The 15,482-nt window shown below is 40.3% G+C and overlaps 1 protein-coding gene across 1 annotated transcript; it reads right to left on the bottom strand.

Moving 5' to 3' along the window:
* Positions 1 to 1,693: 1,693 nt before the first annotated feature.
* tph1a (tryptophan hydroxylase 1 (tryptophan 5-monooxygenase) a) lies at positions 1,694 to 7,375 on the bottom strand. The gene is made up of 11 exons (XM_072673778.1): positions 7,207 to 7,375; positions 5,566 to 5,703; positions 5,205 to 5,388; positions 4,818 to 4,918; positions 4,591 to 4,658; positions 4,218 to 4,414; positions 3,945 to 4,080; positions 3,619 to 3,745; positions 3,073 to 3,168; positions 2,813 to 2,946; positions 1,694 to 2,678 (listed from the first exon to the last, which is right to left on the bottom strand). Exons 1-11 carry the CDS (start codon positions 7,300 to 7,302, stop codon positions 2,504 to 2,506), a joined length of 1,452 nt encoding a protein of 483 aa, XP_072529879.1. The 5' UTR covers positions 7,303 to 7,375; the 3' UTR covers positions 1,694 to 2,503.
* Between the last annotated feature and the right edge of the window lie 8,107 nt (positions 7,376 to 15,482).

The following is a 15,482-nucleotide window of genomic DNA, read 5'->3' as shown; positions in this document are numbered from 1 at the left end:
CTTCATGCAAAACTACATTAGTGATTTTACTTTTTGACATTTTAAATAAGCCTTTATTTCCTTTACTCGCCCAGTAAGAGTCTAGAGTTTGTCAGAGATAAATGGAGCAGGGGAACCCAAACCATGCCTGACAAATTCTAGACTTTTACTGAGCAAGTATAGTAAATGCCCCTACAGCATAACTGTATGAGGCCTGGTCAGTAAACATTAAGTCTTAAGTCTTATAATTCTACTCCCATGGGGCACTCAGGTTGAACTAATTGCCCCTAAATCACATTTCATCCTTCTTTATTAGGTTTATGTTCACAATCAATAATGTTCATCAATAATGGAAAACCAGATCACAGTGCCTCCCTACACTTTATTGACACTCTCAGATATTCGTTATAGGATTATGTAAATCACTGACATATACATATCACAAAGATTCCTACAGGTTAACTGACAAAGGAAATAAAGTTATATGCAAACAAACCAATGAAAGAAAGCTGAAAAAAGATTTGTGTCCCTGCTAGAAACATTCAGACCTGTAAGCTTGGCTCATGAGGCCTGAACCGTTGCCTCCTCTTTGTAATGAGGGGTTTATGCACTGCAGCCCTTCTATAATGCCACTCTCTATGTAAGTCTGTTCTTGCTGACAGTCTGATCACGTCCTGCACTGACATTCTCAGTCACTTGAGGACCAGCTGCTGTTCTGTTTTTCCTCACATTTCCCACTAATGTGCAACGGTGAGCATCACACTCACTTAATGTGTGCTTTCAAAACTCTTTACTGATGTCTTTCCCACAGATCTGGATGCAGATGTCACTTCAGTCACTGGTCGTATTGCAACAGTGCTCCAATTCAGTGGTGTTTGTGAAGCTTCATCCATCTGTGGCCCAAAAATCAACTCTTGCCATATTAATCCAAAATAAAGGTTAGATTGGCATGTTCAAGTGTTTATATACATGCAACAAAGTATGCCAGGATGTTAATGGCTTGTTTGCATTATGCCCTATACCTATCTGGAAGCATCTGCACTTTAAGTTAACACCCGTTTGTATACAGACTGATAAAGAGAATGTATTGAAGCTCCAGCCTTTCATATTGTGTGTGTGTGTGTGTGTTTGGAAAGCACTGGATGTTTCAGCACAGGATAAAAAGAGGCAAGGTGTCCTCTTATCTTCTCTGTAGGCCAAATGACGAAGACAGATCTAATCTCAGCACATTTAACAAGTGGTTGTGCACTTACAACATTACAACTTACAAATCTTACAACATCCATCTTCTCATCTGTTTCTTCGTAGTCAGGGTCACAGTTGGTTCAGAGCCTACCTGGAATCACTGAGCGCAAGGCAGGAATACCCCCTAAACAGGATGCCAGTCCATGGCAGGGTACCACACACAACCATTCACATCTAGGGGCAATTTAGCATAGCCAAGTCAAGGTCACTCACTGACAGAGATCAGAACAAGGATCAAACTCACAACTCCAGGCCCCTGGACTAACTTTTTTTTTTTTTTTTTTTTTTTTTTTTTTTTTAAGAAAAACATCTAGCTATTAGCATGTTATTAGCTTTGGTGGTGTGTGCTAGCTAGCAGTTTCTATTAGCAACACACTTTTAGCCATTTTTACAATTCAGTCAGCAATTCAGCATTGTTCAGTCAATGCTGTACAAAAATAGCACACCTTCATCCAAATAACAGACTTCATTAGAGTACAAAAATAAGGAATTTTATTATAACAAGCTTCTACACGTATACACATTACAACACACTCATCTAGCCATCTGAAACCTGAAGTGTTAGTAAGACTAGCTGCTTGAGAATACAAGCATCTAGGACGATTACACAGAACCCTAAGCTGTCTGGTGTGTAAAAATGATCCTTGCATACTTAGTGAAGAGAATGAATAGAAGCTCTGTTTGTATGAAGAAAGATCACATTGAGACACAACTAATAATAAACAGAAACATGAAAATGGGATAGAATTAGGTTCACACTGAGACAAAACATTACATGTACTTGTCCTTTTCCCCTAATAATGTAGATAGAGAAAAATGCTAATGACACTAAAGCTTCGAGGTACAAGCTCATAATAAATATCAGATGATAACACATATTTCATCGAATAAGGTGCCTTATAATGCCGAGATGACTTTCAATGACTTTTACAGACACAAAAAAAGCTGAAATCACAAAAACAATATTTTGATGACAGCAAGCATCAATTTATCACAATGCCTTTCAAAGCGGATGTAATGGTCACAAGTGACGTGTGAAAGACAATGAATAGATTAATTGAATTAGTACTTGCCAGCTTTAAAAGCTTCAGGGTACAAATCTCAGTTGTAGCAGAAAGTGTAATTATGATTAACATAATTGAAATGGATTGTTGCCATAAATGTGAGATTGTCATCAGATCAACTATAGTGGAATTGGTGGAATTTGGACACAGTTGAGTGTGTTCGCTCGTTGATGAAAAAAAAGCAATGTATATAATATGACTTGTAAGGTAGTCGTTCAGACGCCTAGATGTTTGTTGAGTCTGTTCAGTGCATCTCCCACAATGTCCAGCTCATGTCTCAGCTCCTCCACCACGCTGTTGATGCTGGTTGTGTCCTTTAGGACGTCCACGCTCTGTGTGTAGGGGTTGTAACGCACTGTGAATGGCCGCTTGATTGTCTTCGCAAACTCCCTGAAAAAAGTAGAGAATTCATGAAATCCTTTGATTGGTTGATGGCGTGACCTGCAGCTAGAAACCCCATGTAAATTCATCCAGGTGTGAATCAGTTAATGGATTCATGATTCATCTAGTTAATCCTCACGTACCTCATTTTGACTTTGGCCTCCTCAAAGCTGTCTGACACAAAGTACACGTCTTGAAAAGTGGTTATGATGCACTCTTGTTTGCATGTAACTTTGGGGTCAAAGGGCATGATCCGAGCATTCCCCGACAGAGCGTGCTGTTAGGAAGACATTATAATTAGCCAACCGGCTGATTATGTGCAGCTACAGGACATTTTATCTCAGGCATGTACTTGTGGAGAAATGTGGAGGTGTTGTCATGCAGGCCACATTCATATTATTACCTTTAGCTCACTGATGGAGGACAGCAGTCCTGCCCCATATGCTCTCAGTTTCCCTTCCTGCTTACACAGCCCGAACTCCACGGTGAAGAAGTAACACTATGAACAACAGAACAACAGTAAACCTCATGGTTGTAGGTACATTTCTTAGACTCTGATCACTGTGTGTAAACCTCAGGTACAGACAGATGCTTTCACTTCAGTTATAGTGTTCTAGGTAGAAATGGCATACTGATGTCAATGGGTATTAGGCAAAATCATGAATCCACTACTGTTGGAAATGTAACCTGGAATAACGTACTCATGATATATGCTGTCATGTAGTTAGTTGTGTCTCCCTGTGAGGTAGTAGAGTGTTTTTAATGCTTTTAAGCTTTTAAAAAGATATCACTAATGCTATTCAATCAAATTACACTCATTTCAGCAATTTTGAGATTTTGACATCAGGATGGGCAAAGAAAAAGTGGCGTCGTGCCATAGAAGCAGCAATGCTAAAACAGATAACACACCTTCTGAATCGCATAAATAAAAATAATGCTGAATACTCACAGTGGCAAGTTTCTGAACTGCATCATCAGATGCTCCCAGTGAGGCCAGTCCGATCTCCTGACTGAACTGAGCAAAGCTGGGCTCAGCCAAAAGAGGTACGTGACCCAACAACTCATGGCATGTGTCTCTAAAACACACAGATTACCAAAACATTCAACATACGTAGGATCAGACAAAGATCTTATAATATTTCACTTATCCTAAGGATCGTGTGACACACATAGTGCTCATAAATAAAGTATCTGCATTTGAACGAATGGTTACAAATACACACTGATTCGCTATGGAATATTTACAGAGGTATTTAATCTGCTTAGTGTACTCACGGTTCAGGTGTGTACAGAGGGTCTGAGCTGTGCCGGACGTATTGTGTGCAGTGGAAGACGCGGAAGGCCAAACCTGCCAGGAAGTCTCTGGGTGAGAGGTATCCTGCCACAGGTCTTATGGTGAACCCTGTCCGCTCTGAGGATGTGACAATACAAATAACACCTTAGAGGGCTTGAACGGTGGTTTTGCAAGTAGTTCTCAAATGCAACATGATCTAAACATCCCATTCACACACACACACACACAACACAGTGTGTGGTGTCCCATCTCACCTCTTAGGAAGCGTGAGACATCCTCCAGCTGGGGAATGTTGTCCTCGCGATACTCGCAGTACTTGGTGAGCAGAGGTAGGTTCTTCAGGTATTCCCGACAGGCGTGACTGGGGTACAGCTTATTTAGCTCTCGGAACACAACCCCCCACGTCTTCACCTCTTCTTCCGTGAACTCAATGCGGGGGATGGGCTCTCCACTGGTGAAGAGAAACGGTGTGAAGATGAATTAGGAATAATTATTACCAATAACCAATTTTGGTTCCATAAAGAACCACTTTGTAAAACAGATGGTTCCTCTATTGCATCACTCAAAGAACCACATTAGGAGGGTAAACACAATCAGTTATAGAATATTTCCCATGGAGTCACTTACTGCTTATAACTAATGGCCAAATCTGCAAAATACTTTCTCCTTTTGCGGTAGACATTGTCCTTAAAGCCCTGCAGAAACAGAACAGTGAGGGAGGGACAGGTTTAGGTTTCTTGATGGCTTCAGTATCTTGATGGCAGATCAGAATAATGCAGCAACAGCAGTGTTATTCCTGTAGTTTGTAAGTGACCCCGATTGGGATCTATTTCAGGTTATTGTCCAGTGCTTACCGGGTGGTCGGCATCCAGGTCTGATCCATACATCAGCACACGATTAGCACATTTATCTAGATCTGAGATCTTCTTGGGGAACCAGGGCACATTATCCATCTCTACAAAAGAATCACACATAATCACATTTCTTTGCCTAATAGAAAAGGAATGTGGCACTTTTATACATTCGCAAACATAGTAAACATCTTTACACACACGACAAAAGCAAAGATAACTGATACCTCATCTGAGAGGTTCATATTCAGTGTGGGTTATGTGGGTTTTTGAAGTATCAGGTTACATTACTGGATTAAATACTTATTTATTCCTTCCTTCATTCAGACTGCATCCTTTCCTCAACACACACACACACACACACACACACACACACACACACACCCATACCGTCTTCCTCCGGTAGGCTCTTGCTAGGCGCCTCAGTCTCGAGCACGTTCACGTGTTTGCGCAGCAGCTGGATGATCTCGTTGAGTTGCTCGTGGTTGCTGTCGCAGTCCACCAAGATCTCAAACTCCGAGTTACGCCTCCTCGATTTCCTCGACTCGATGTGCACGAGATTGACGTGGTTTTCCTGTTCCGTGGAATAAATTATTTTTTTTGGAAGGTTCAGAATGGAAAACCATATAAATGTAGAAAAATAAAACTTTGAATATTAGATATTGATGTTTTGGACGAAACTGAACATGAACGAACAAAAACCAAAACGTAATATGGATCAATACCATTAAAACGAATACCGTGTGCTTACCTGGAAAAGCTTTAGTGCTTTGACAAGCCCCCCGACCTCATTCTTCAGGGAGAAGACGATAGCTGCACGACCCTTCTCTGCAGATTCGCTCTTGTTATCTTTGTTCTCGTCTATCTTAGGAAAGGCAGATTTGTTCATCTGTAGACAAAAAAAAAAATCGGTTCATTCATTTTACATATATATAGATGTCAAAAAACACCTGTCAAACATGAGTCTAAGTCCTAATGTTCCAGTACTGTACCAGTTCTGAGGCTCCCATCGTAATGGCGATCAACTGAGCCGGTTAAAGAAGCTCCAAAATCAGTAAAATTAATTACAGTCTTTGATACCAGCACTTTTTTTTATGTGTATCCAGTGTTACGCGTGTGTGGATTAGTCGAGAGAAGCCAGCCAGAGAAAACACTGCGAAACTTAATTACAATAACAATTACTACAATCAACTCTTGCCTGTTTGAAAAATGACATAAAAAACAGGCAAGAAATGAACCCTGAGCCCTTTTGTAAAGACAAAGCTCTGATGACTCTTCTACGTTTGAAAATGCCAGACAGATCCAAGCCAGTCAAAGGGTGAATGCGCTGATCCAATTAAAGCTTTTGGCACGGGACCGTCTGCGCCCTCGTTCCGCGCCTGTGTCAGACAGTTCAGCACCGCGGACAGCGACTCTGCGCTCTTAGACTTTAACCGACTTCAGTGTGATCTGGATCTGGGGTTCCCTCTCTTTCACACGCTTAATCATAGTCTAACCATGGTCTCATCCTTCCTGAGAAGGGTCCTCGTCTACCAACCATTGCTCCTAGCGCGAGTGTGCGGGAAAGCAGCTGACGCCGGCCACGTCCCCCCGTCTGAAGGATCCCTGAAAGCATCGGTGCATTGAGAGAGCGGCTCGGGTCACACGGGTCAGAGTTGCTCTCACGGCTCAGGGTCGGTCGCACGGGTCAGAGCACAACGCCGTCTCGGTTTAATAGGAGGAGGCCGGCGTCTGTCTCGCAGAACCACCTCCTAGAGCAATCCCATTTGGAGAACGTGCAAGCCTATTATTAGCACCGCCTTACCCTAATCTGATACTGGATTAGGCTGCAATTAATCACTGTTGTACGCGCATCGCGCGCTGCTCCTAAGTGTGCGTAATGGAGATGTAGCTTTGCCGTGTTGTCTCGGGCGGTGAGTTCAGTGAACAAACCGTGACCAACAGCCTCCTGTGTCTTTTCCTGGCGCCCCTCTTTGTCTCTTTGATTTCACCTGCGTTAACCTAAGCATTGCCTGCGTGTAAACCTTGAGGGGGGCTCAATCTCTTCTTATCTGATTGAGCCCAAACGAATAGTTTGCGCACGTTTGCTCAGAAATGGGTGATGCGCTCTTGACCTTCTTAACGCTTGACGCACTGCTTTTCTCACGGCTTAACGAGTTTATTCACACGGGCCACCACGCCAGAAGTGTGCTGAATGACTCCTATTAACACGTCTCAACATCTGAACATCAGCCAAAGACAAATACAAGCAGGTTGATCATATGTGAGCTCGTGTCTCAGAGCCCCTGGCTTCATTGCCATTCTCCAGAAGTTCAGGTAGACCAGTTCGGTTAGAAAAACAACGTCCAGCATTTTCAGCTGTACAGTGAGATAATTAACCATGGGATCCTACCTCATTATTAAGTTGCTTTTCTTCCAGAGTCAGCCCAATGTTCATGGAGTCGAAAGACCTCCCTCTGCGCGGGCCCTCGCTTTTGCTCGAGTACATTTTGGGTCTCGTCAAGCCTGCTATTTATTCACCTGAGGTCTGATTATGATCAAGCTGTTTCCCCCGTCTCAGTTTGCCCAGGATGGAATAATACACCGAGGCAGTGCGCTTTGGTATTTATGAACGCCAGTGCGGGGGCAGGAGGGGGTGGGGTGGGGTGGGGTGGGGTATAACTGCATGGACTGGAGGCCTGGGTAATCTTCCCCAGGAGAGCAAATGGAAAAAGAGGAGCGCTGCACACGTCATGGGGACGCTCGTGTTAGAGACATACCTTTTCATTTTCTCTGTGTACACACACATAAACACACACATAAACACACACACACGCGTAAATAAAAAGTATGGAAATGCACTATTTTCGTCACTGCCGATTGACATGAATCACATGTGGAACCGAAATAGAGCTGAGCTCCAGGCACGGAGTGAATGACTTCAGTCAATAGGGTTTATTGAGAAGCTGCAGATGACGAGGACTGGGGGGGGGGGGTGTGTGTGTGTGTGGGGGGGGGGGGGGGGGGTGAACACACCTTTATCAAAACTGTATGAAAATAGAAGATAGAAATATATAGAAAATATATAGAAAATATATAAAAAAATATAAAGAAGATAGAATTGCTGTAACTGCTGTCATTTTGTTGCTGTTGTGTAAACCCTTTGTAGCTCCAAAACGCCAAGTTTACAAAGCTTCTTAGCGTTCTATAGAAATCAATGTAAAATGCTTTCATTCAAGATGCTGTAAATGATTAAATTATGTCAAAAATGTTTATGTTATTTTTAGATTTTTAGTTTTTTTGGTTTTTTTTTAGGTTTTTAAAAACTCTTTCCGAACATCCTCCGTAACCTCTGTGCCTCTTGTTCCTCTGCTTGCTAATTGAGTTAAAATTAAGAACATTTACTTGCCAGTCTCTTTTACTAACAGGCCTTTATATGCCCCTTTATATTGATTCACTATAGACTATCGACAGATGCTGAGATCATCATGTTTTCATGTTTTCATTTCATCATGTTTATTCATATTCATCTATCTATCTATCTATCTATCTATCTATCTATCTATCTATCTATCTATCTATCTATCTATCTGTCTGATATGCAACAGTGTTAGGCTCAGGACCAGAGTGAGGTTTAGGTTTAGGTTTTGTGTTGGGGTTAAAGTCAGGGTCAGGCCCCCGGGTCAGGTCCTAAAAAGCCTATTACAAACCTTCATTACCAGATAATAGTCCCATCAGTTTGTACAGTCCCTGAATTTACTGAGTCATAGACCTTAGTGTGTAATAAGACTTGGAGTGTTTAAAGGGTTAAAGCTTAATTGATGTGCTAAACTATATAACTATAAAGTATTAAAAGTATCAATCCAAATAAAGTCCTGTTTGGATGAAGGTGAGGCAGAGCTGGCTAGAGATGTGTGTTTACGAAAGACATTCCACACACCTGTAGTGATACAAACTACTAGATATGAATGTCTTTATATTATATCAAGGAGAAGGATAGCTATTTAGGTTAATTGCACTCACCTTTGTGTAACCGTCTGCGCCTTGTCTGCCTCTAAGCCAACAATCCGCCAGTGTTAGACTGAGCTCTGCAGGTTCCTCTCTCCAATCACTTTCACTTCACATTTCTTTGTGCTTTTTATTTCAAACCCTGGTGTCAAAGGCTAATATACATCTGAAATCTTAGTCCCTACAGTAGCATGTGCTTCCTGATCCCAAAGTCACCTTTTTACATTTTACATACAAATATTTGAGCAAGATAAATATATTTTATAAATTCAGCTTCAGATGTCCTTTTAATCTAGAATATGCTGATATTTAGTGAAATCAATTCTTACCTCTGCTTGTGTAATATTGATAATGCTACAGGCAGCAATACAAACCCTATAATATGACAGATCCAACCCTAAGTTTGACATTTGGGTAATGAAATTAGTCTATTTCGGCTTCATTAGGTTTGTGATGAGATCCCAGTTAAGGTGTCTTTCTTAATTCCCATTCATATTTCAATCAGTGGTTGGTCTTTTCACTGATAATGTCTCTGGTCAGAAATATTCCAGACTGTACGGAATACACAGATGGACCAATACACCAGTTTTATATACAAAATGTTAGTAGAATGTTTTTTATTTAAATAAATTAAATGATCATTTTTATGTGAATAAATAACAGTTTGTAAATTGTCAGTGCCTTCTTATTATGCCCATGATAAATATGTTAGAATATCAACCAATAAAAGTTGTACATGGAGTTTTAATCATTTATACACAACTCGATGTGTAACCATCCTAATTACAGCACACATTTTTCTAAATCAGTAGCTACTGCTCAACAGTTGATTTGTTTATGCGACAGAATATGGATGCATTAAACAAATGTCCATCACACAAGTGTTTTTTTTTTTAATGAAGCAGTGTTTCCAAACATAGTGTCCAAAAAAGTATTTTGTTCATCACCTAGTCACTTCACTATGTAGCTAACGCTATATGCTCAATAGTGAATGAATGAGTAAACCATTACAAATGCAGCTTATATTTGTGCAAGCAACACTGCACAGTGAAACATGCACCACCCCTCTGTCACAACTTCAACTGTCACACAGGTTCTTGGCAGTCACATGGGGGTGTGGTTTGTCTGTTGTACCAGCATATGAGCACGCTGTAAAATCTAAATAGTTAACCTTACGTTAAAAAACAACAAGAAGTTGATTGACTTTTTAAAGTTAAAGTGGTATAGGTATTGTATGTTGTGCTGGCAAATGCTTTTCAGGATTTTTACTCTTAAGTTTTACTCTTTAGTTTTTGATAATTAATTTTACATGTGCTTCTGACTTTGCATAGAATTTTTATTTCAAACAACAAAATCATTTGAAGTGAAGTCAACTGTGTGTGCATTACAAATGACACATTTATTTAAACTGGGCTAACTAACATGTCCTAACACTTAGAATCTGTCAGTTGTATTTACTTGAAGAGCAATGTGATATGAAATAATGATATTATTGTATTATATTATTGTATTATTATGATATTAATAATTCCCTCCTTTTCCAATGGCACTAATATTATTGACATCTACATTAATGCATGAGTGGTCACTGTAGCATTCAGACAACAGAAAGCCACACTTAGTAGCAGAGAAAGTGGTAACTTGCTCTTACAGCCTCCAACACTGAAGCCAGGCAAGTACACCAAAAACCTACGTATAAGTCAGTGGGTAGCCCAGGGGTCATGACTATATGCTGGTGGTAAGTAAAGGAGGGAAGGCATGCCTAGTATGCAAATAGATGGTGCCAGGGGCCAATGGGAAAGGTGTGAGTTTTAGGTTTCATTAAGGTTGCAATGCCCAAACATAAGGCACACCTGAAAGGTCATCATATTTAACTCATCCAACTCAGTTTTAAAACAACTAGTAAGAAGGGCATTATGTTGGTAACTGAGTAAAGATTACTAATTTATATTATTTAATTTATATAATTTATATATAAGTCATGAAAGCTGTTGGAATTCACAGTGTGGGTTTTATTGTTTTTTTTTGGTCTAGATCTCAACTTGACCCCCACTGTTTCTCTAAACTTTCATTTTTTAACCCCTTAAAAAGCTTATGGCCTGCCAGTGGGCACAAGTGTTACTATTATCAGAGAATAGCCCTATCAGTTTGTACAGAAGTCCCTGTAGTTACTGAATAATACACCAAGGTCTTTAATAACATTCCCCACAAGCTAAAAACACACGTCTCTTTTTTCTACTGCCTTGTGGCCATTGATTGCTTTAGGTTTCAGATTTCCAGACAGTTGTTTGTTTGATGAGGATTAGTGCAAGGTTTCAAGTGTCGGGGAATATTCAACTTGAGAACCTGATTCAGCTGTCAGTTTCTTATTACAGTTGGTGACATACCTCAGTCCTGATTTGCAAATCAACCTCTAAAACGTCTTTTACAGGAGAGGGGATGTGGACTCTTCTTACTGTTCACTTTTGGAGGCTTAGTTGTAACAATGCCTCTAGTACTGGCCTAGTTAAAAGTTCACGGCTCTCACAGCTGCCTTACAATTGTCCTCAGTGGTGCTCTGGGCGTCTTGCACACAGAGGGTTGATTGGTATATGCTAAGAGGATTACATCTCATCTTTATTTTTCCCTTTGTGGGGACAACTCCCCAGGGCTGCTTGTCCAAGGTGGCATAGCCCACAGGTGCCAGGTTTTAGCGATGAAAAGAATTAGCCTACAGTGAAAGAGCTCAGAGAGGATGATCTTTCAGAATCCACAAGACCTAAGTCTGCAAACTACTTTCTATCTGATAGATGGACTCTCTCACATGTAGTCACTGAGGTTCACTGAGTTGCTTAGAGCAACTAGCCTAATTTGCATGGTGGTCTCTAAGGGACTTAAGACCTAGGTGTTTTTTCTAAGGCTTGATGCCTGTCGATCCTCCTCAGGGTCTGGGAGAGCATGTAGCAGCCACATGAGCAGCCTCCATAAGGTGGCCTAAAGGGCACAGTTCACATGTGTATTAGACTTACAAAAATTAAAAAGAAGGACTACGCTTTCCAGTTTATAAAAAATACCTTTCTGCCTTTTTAGACTATGCAGGGCATATGCACTTACAGCTAGTAAAGCAGCAAGGACAGATACTTTGCTTCTTAGAAATGACACAAAACTGTTTTGGAAGAATGGGAAAGCAGGATTATTAAAGGGATGTCCCATTCATCAAGATACATAACTGCTGAAAGAGATATTGATGATCTATAATAGACTATTAAAAGGTGTAAGATATTTGATGTAAGATGTTGTAGTTGCTGTAGTGTAGCAGGTAACAACACCTGGGGTTTAATTCCTGGGTCAGCCAAGCACACGGTTAAAAGAATAAGATCCTTGAGGAACCTTCAGAGGATTTAAAATTTTAAATGAACGTGCTTTGAGAAACCTTCCAGGAACCGTTTGTCTTATAAAATCTTTCTTTGAAGGTTCCTCTCATAAGAGGTTCCTCCATAGTTTTAATTCAAGAACCTCCAAATGTTTCTCAAGGGTTTAATACTCTTAACAGTGCACAACAAACTGCACCAACAGTACTTGATCAAGACTCCGACATTATGTGTCATCCTACATTCACCTATGTAACATGATTCACATGTAAGTCAGTATGAGTAAGAGTGTCAGGCAAAATCCCAAATAAGAATTGATATGAACACAGGGATAGTGCTGGAAAACATGTGGAGAAAAAACACCCAACCACAGTAGATTCAGCAGAGTTAATTTATATTTTAAATAAACACACAAAATACAGCAAAGCAGTGTGAGACAATTCTTAAAGTCGTAGGAGGAGCTAGACAGTACTGGCACACCCTCTTAGTTCTCTGGTTTCACAGGTAATCACAGAAATCTGGCAGAAGGCAAACAATCTCAGATCATGAAGTTATGTATGAGCCTGACCTGACACAATGAAATCAAACACAGAAAAGCAATTCGGAACTAAAAAGTCAAATGTAGATCCTCACACATTCATTTAAATAAAAGTAAATCATAACTTAAGATGAATTTATAAATCATTTTTGGTGTGGATCAGTAATCATTACAAAAAATACATTCTTTTTGACTGTATTTTTACTCTGTCATAGTCTAAACATTAATGTACTACCCCAGTGTGACCCTGTTAGAACAGTAGGACAGTGTTATAAGCAGTACATACAAACGTGTATGTTTGACGTGCGTGGGCCGTTGGGTTCAGTGTGTAAACTCAGTAGGGCTGATGAAACTCACCTGGCGGAAGGCAAACAAACTCGCATCAACACGAGCGAGCTGTTGTGGGCTCTAGATGGGGGGGGGGGGGGGGGGCAAAGAGGATCAAAGCACAATCCTCTGGGATCTGGAGAGAAGGATGATATACCACAGCGATGGACCTGATAAACCCCAGGCCACATGTACAGATACAGGGCCTGCTGCATGTCTTTAATGAGGCTCTTTGGTGTGCCCTTGAGTACATTAAGGTAGAACTGAGTCTTCAGACGTGCTCCAAATGTTGGGAGAAAATGTTCAAAAGGCATCCTCAGCATTTTTGGTATTGTATTGAATGTGTTGGTTACCTAGGATGCATCACTGAATGTCGACAGTGAAGCGGTGACCTTCTTCTAATCACGTGGCAGGCATGAAGTCAGAGCAGAAGCAGACTATAGGACACTACCTTTATGTTGCGCTCGTTCACACTTGGTATTGATCAGTACTGAAGTGTCATAGGTCAGTAGCGTGATGTTTCTCCTCTGACCCACTGGCTAATTAGATTAATATCCTGCCAGTTGTGGTGGGTGACAGACAGAAAGTACATGTTTTAAGTAAAGACATGATGTCACCTCAGGCATTTAGTAATGATACAAAGCATACATTTTAGGTTTTAGCTTTAGATACCTTTTTAAAATATTAAAATTCAAATGCTTTAAATACTTCACATGGTGTAAATGGTTAATGAAGCGATGCAATAGAAGAATCATATTTGGTTTCATTAAGAACAATGTTTTTAATCGGGAAGTGTGACTGTGAGAAGCTTCTCCTGACGGAAAGGTTTTTTACCAATTTAACCCCTTGAACAGCTTATGGCCTGTTGGCGGGCCGAAATGGTTATTACAAACTTCTATTACCAAAGAATAGCCCCACCAGTTAGTACAGAAGTCAACGTAGTTACTGAATAATACACCTTAGTGTGTAATAAGCCTTTCTGAGTTCAGGGGTTAAAGGTCCTTCACACTCATACATCTCTATTACAAACATGGTTCTTTAGGGAACTGTGGAAAAGTGGTTCCTCTACGGCATCTCTCAAAGAACCACAAGTGTAGTTTAAGAGAAAGAGCAGAACCACTGAACGGCTTTCGTTTCAGCTCTATTGACTCTCTCATAACTGTTACGTGACCAGGAAGCATCAATTATTAATTTCATTCTTTCAATTATTGAATCATTCATTCATTGTTCGTTCGTTCATGTGAAACGCATCAAGTCGAGCTGGATACAAGACATAAATATGTGAATCAATTAAAAATTAAGTATATAGATATCATTTTTAATAAATCCAATATAATTTATTAGATGACGCAGTATTAGCTCAGGCTCATTTCCCCCCAACCTCTCTGTCTCTTCACACAAAAGGAGCTCAATGTTAATTAAAGGGAGGCTGGCATTATGCAGGTCCTGGCCCTTTGTGCTGAAGAGGCTCTCAGCTGCTATAGAGAAAGAGTAGCGTTACTTTGAGCTCAACAGTGCCCACTCATCTCATTACAGACTCACTTCATTATACAGCCTGCACGCTTGCTGGACAACCAGTGAAATATGCAACGAAGCTGCATTCACGGCTTGGCATGAATCTAATGTTGGACCCAGCAGTGCGTGGAGTTGAACAAAGTTCCAAATGACTTTAAAGCAATCTTTCTCTGTAGTGCCACCACCTCTTCAAATCTTCAGGAAACAATTTAATCGACCAGGTGAGAACTGGATTACCGACTGACTGCAACCTCAAAACTCCAACCGCAGTATGACTGAATGCGGCAGATTCCACATGCGGTCATCTAGAGCACCTTAAATTAAATTACAATAGAACACAGGCCATCAAAACCCGACCATGAGCAGGGCGACATGGCAGAGTAATGTTTTTTAGACTATTCCATTAGTTACTCCAAGCCAGGATGACACAGAAACTATGTAGAGTATTTTGCTTTGATGAATACCCACCAAAGATGTACCCCTGACAGATAATCTGTCCCAGTTCTGTTCATTTCAATCAGGGGATTTACATGTGTGTGCGACAATTGCGCGCGCACACACACACACACACACACACACACACACACACACACAATCTGAGTGATCAGTTTGAAGAGCCTGCTAATCTCTCCAATCATACAAACACTACAGTTCATATAGGGACACATAAACTAATGCCTATAATCTCATGGATGTTCCACACATACACACACAAACACCACAGAATTTGGTTGAAATTTCTTTTTAAACAAGTTTGAAGTAGTTTCAAATAGCTTTAATTTATTAAAGAAAACAAACAACCAATAATAAAACTAACTTTAGTTCTTTCCATATGTCAAATGCACCTCCAACAATATAAAACAATAAAACAATATATAAAAACATTATAAAAAAAGAAAAAATAAATTAAAAAGTAAGAAAGAAAGGAAAGGGAAATAAAAAAAAGTATTA

The sequence above is a fragment of the Salminus brasiliensis genome, chromosome 2 (genome assembly GCF_030463535.1).
Source record: "Salminus brasiliensis chromosome 2, fSalBra1.hap2, whole genome shotgun sequence".
Classification (NCBI taxonomy): Eukaryota; Metazoa; Chordata; class Actinopteri; order Characiformes; family Bryconidae; genus Salminus; species Salminus brasiliensis.
The sequence above is the reverse complement of the archived record's forward strand: the minus strand, read 5'-3'. Positions and strand labels throughout refer to the sequence as shown.

What these genes read in the sequence shown, in the direction of transcription:
- tph1a (XM_072673778.1), bottom strand. Translation starts at nt 7,302, where the DNA reads ATGTACTCGAGCAAAAGCGAGGGCCCGCGCAGAGGGAGGTCTTTCGAC. An exon ending in CAGTTCAGAAACTTGCCACT is followed by an intron (nt 3,169 to 3,618) that starts GTGAGTATTCAG and finishes TGTTGTTCATAG; the next exon opens with TGTTACTTCTTCACCGTGGA. An exon ending in CCTCCATCAGTGAGCTAAAG is followed by an intron (nt 2,947 to 3,072) that starts GTAATAATATGA and finishes TCTTCCTAACAG; the next exon opens with CACGCTCTGTCGGGGAATGC.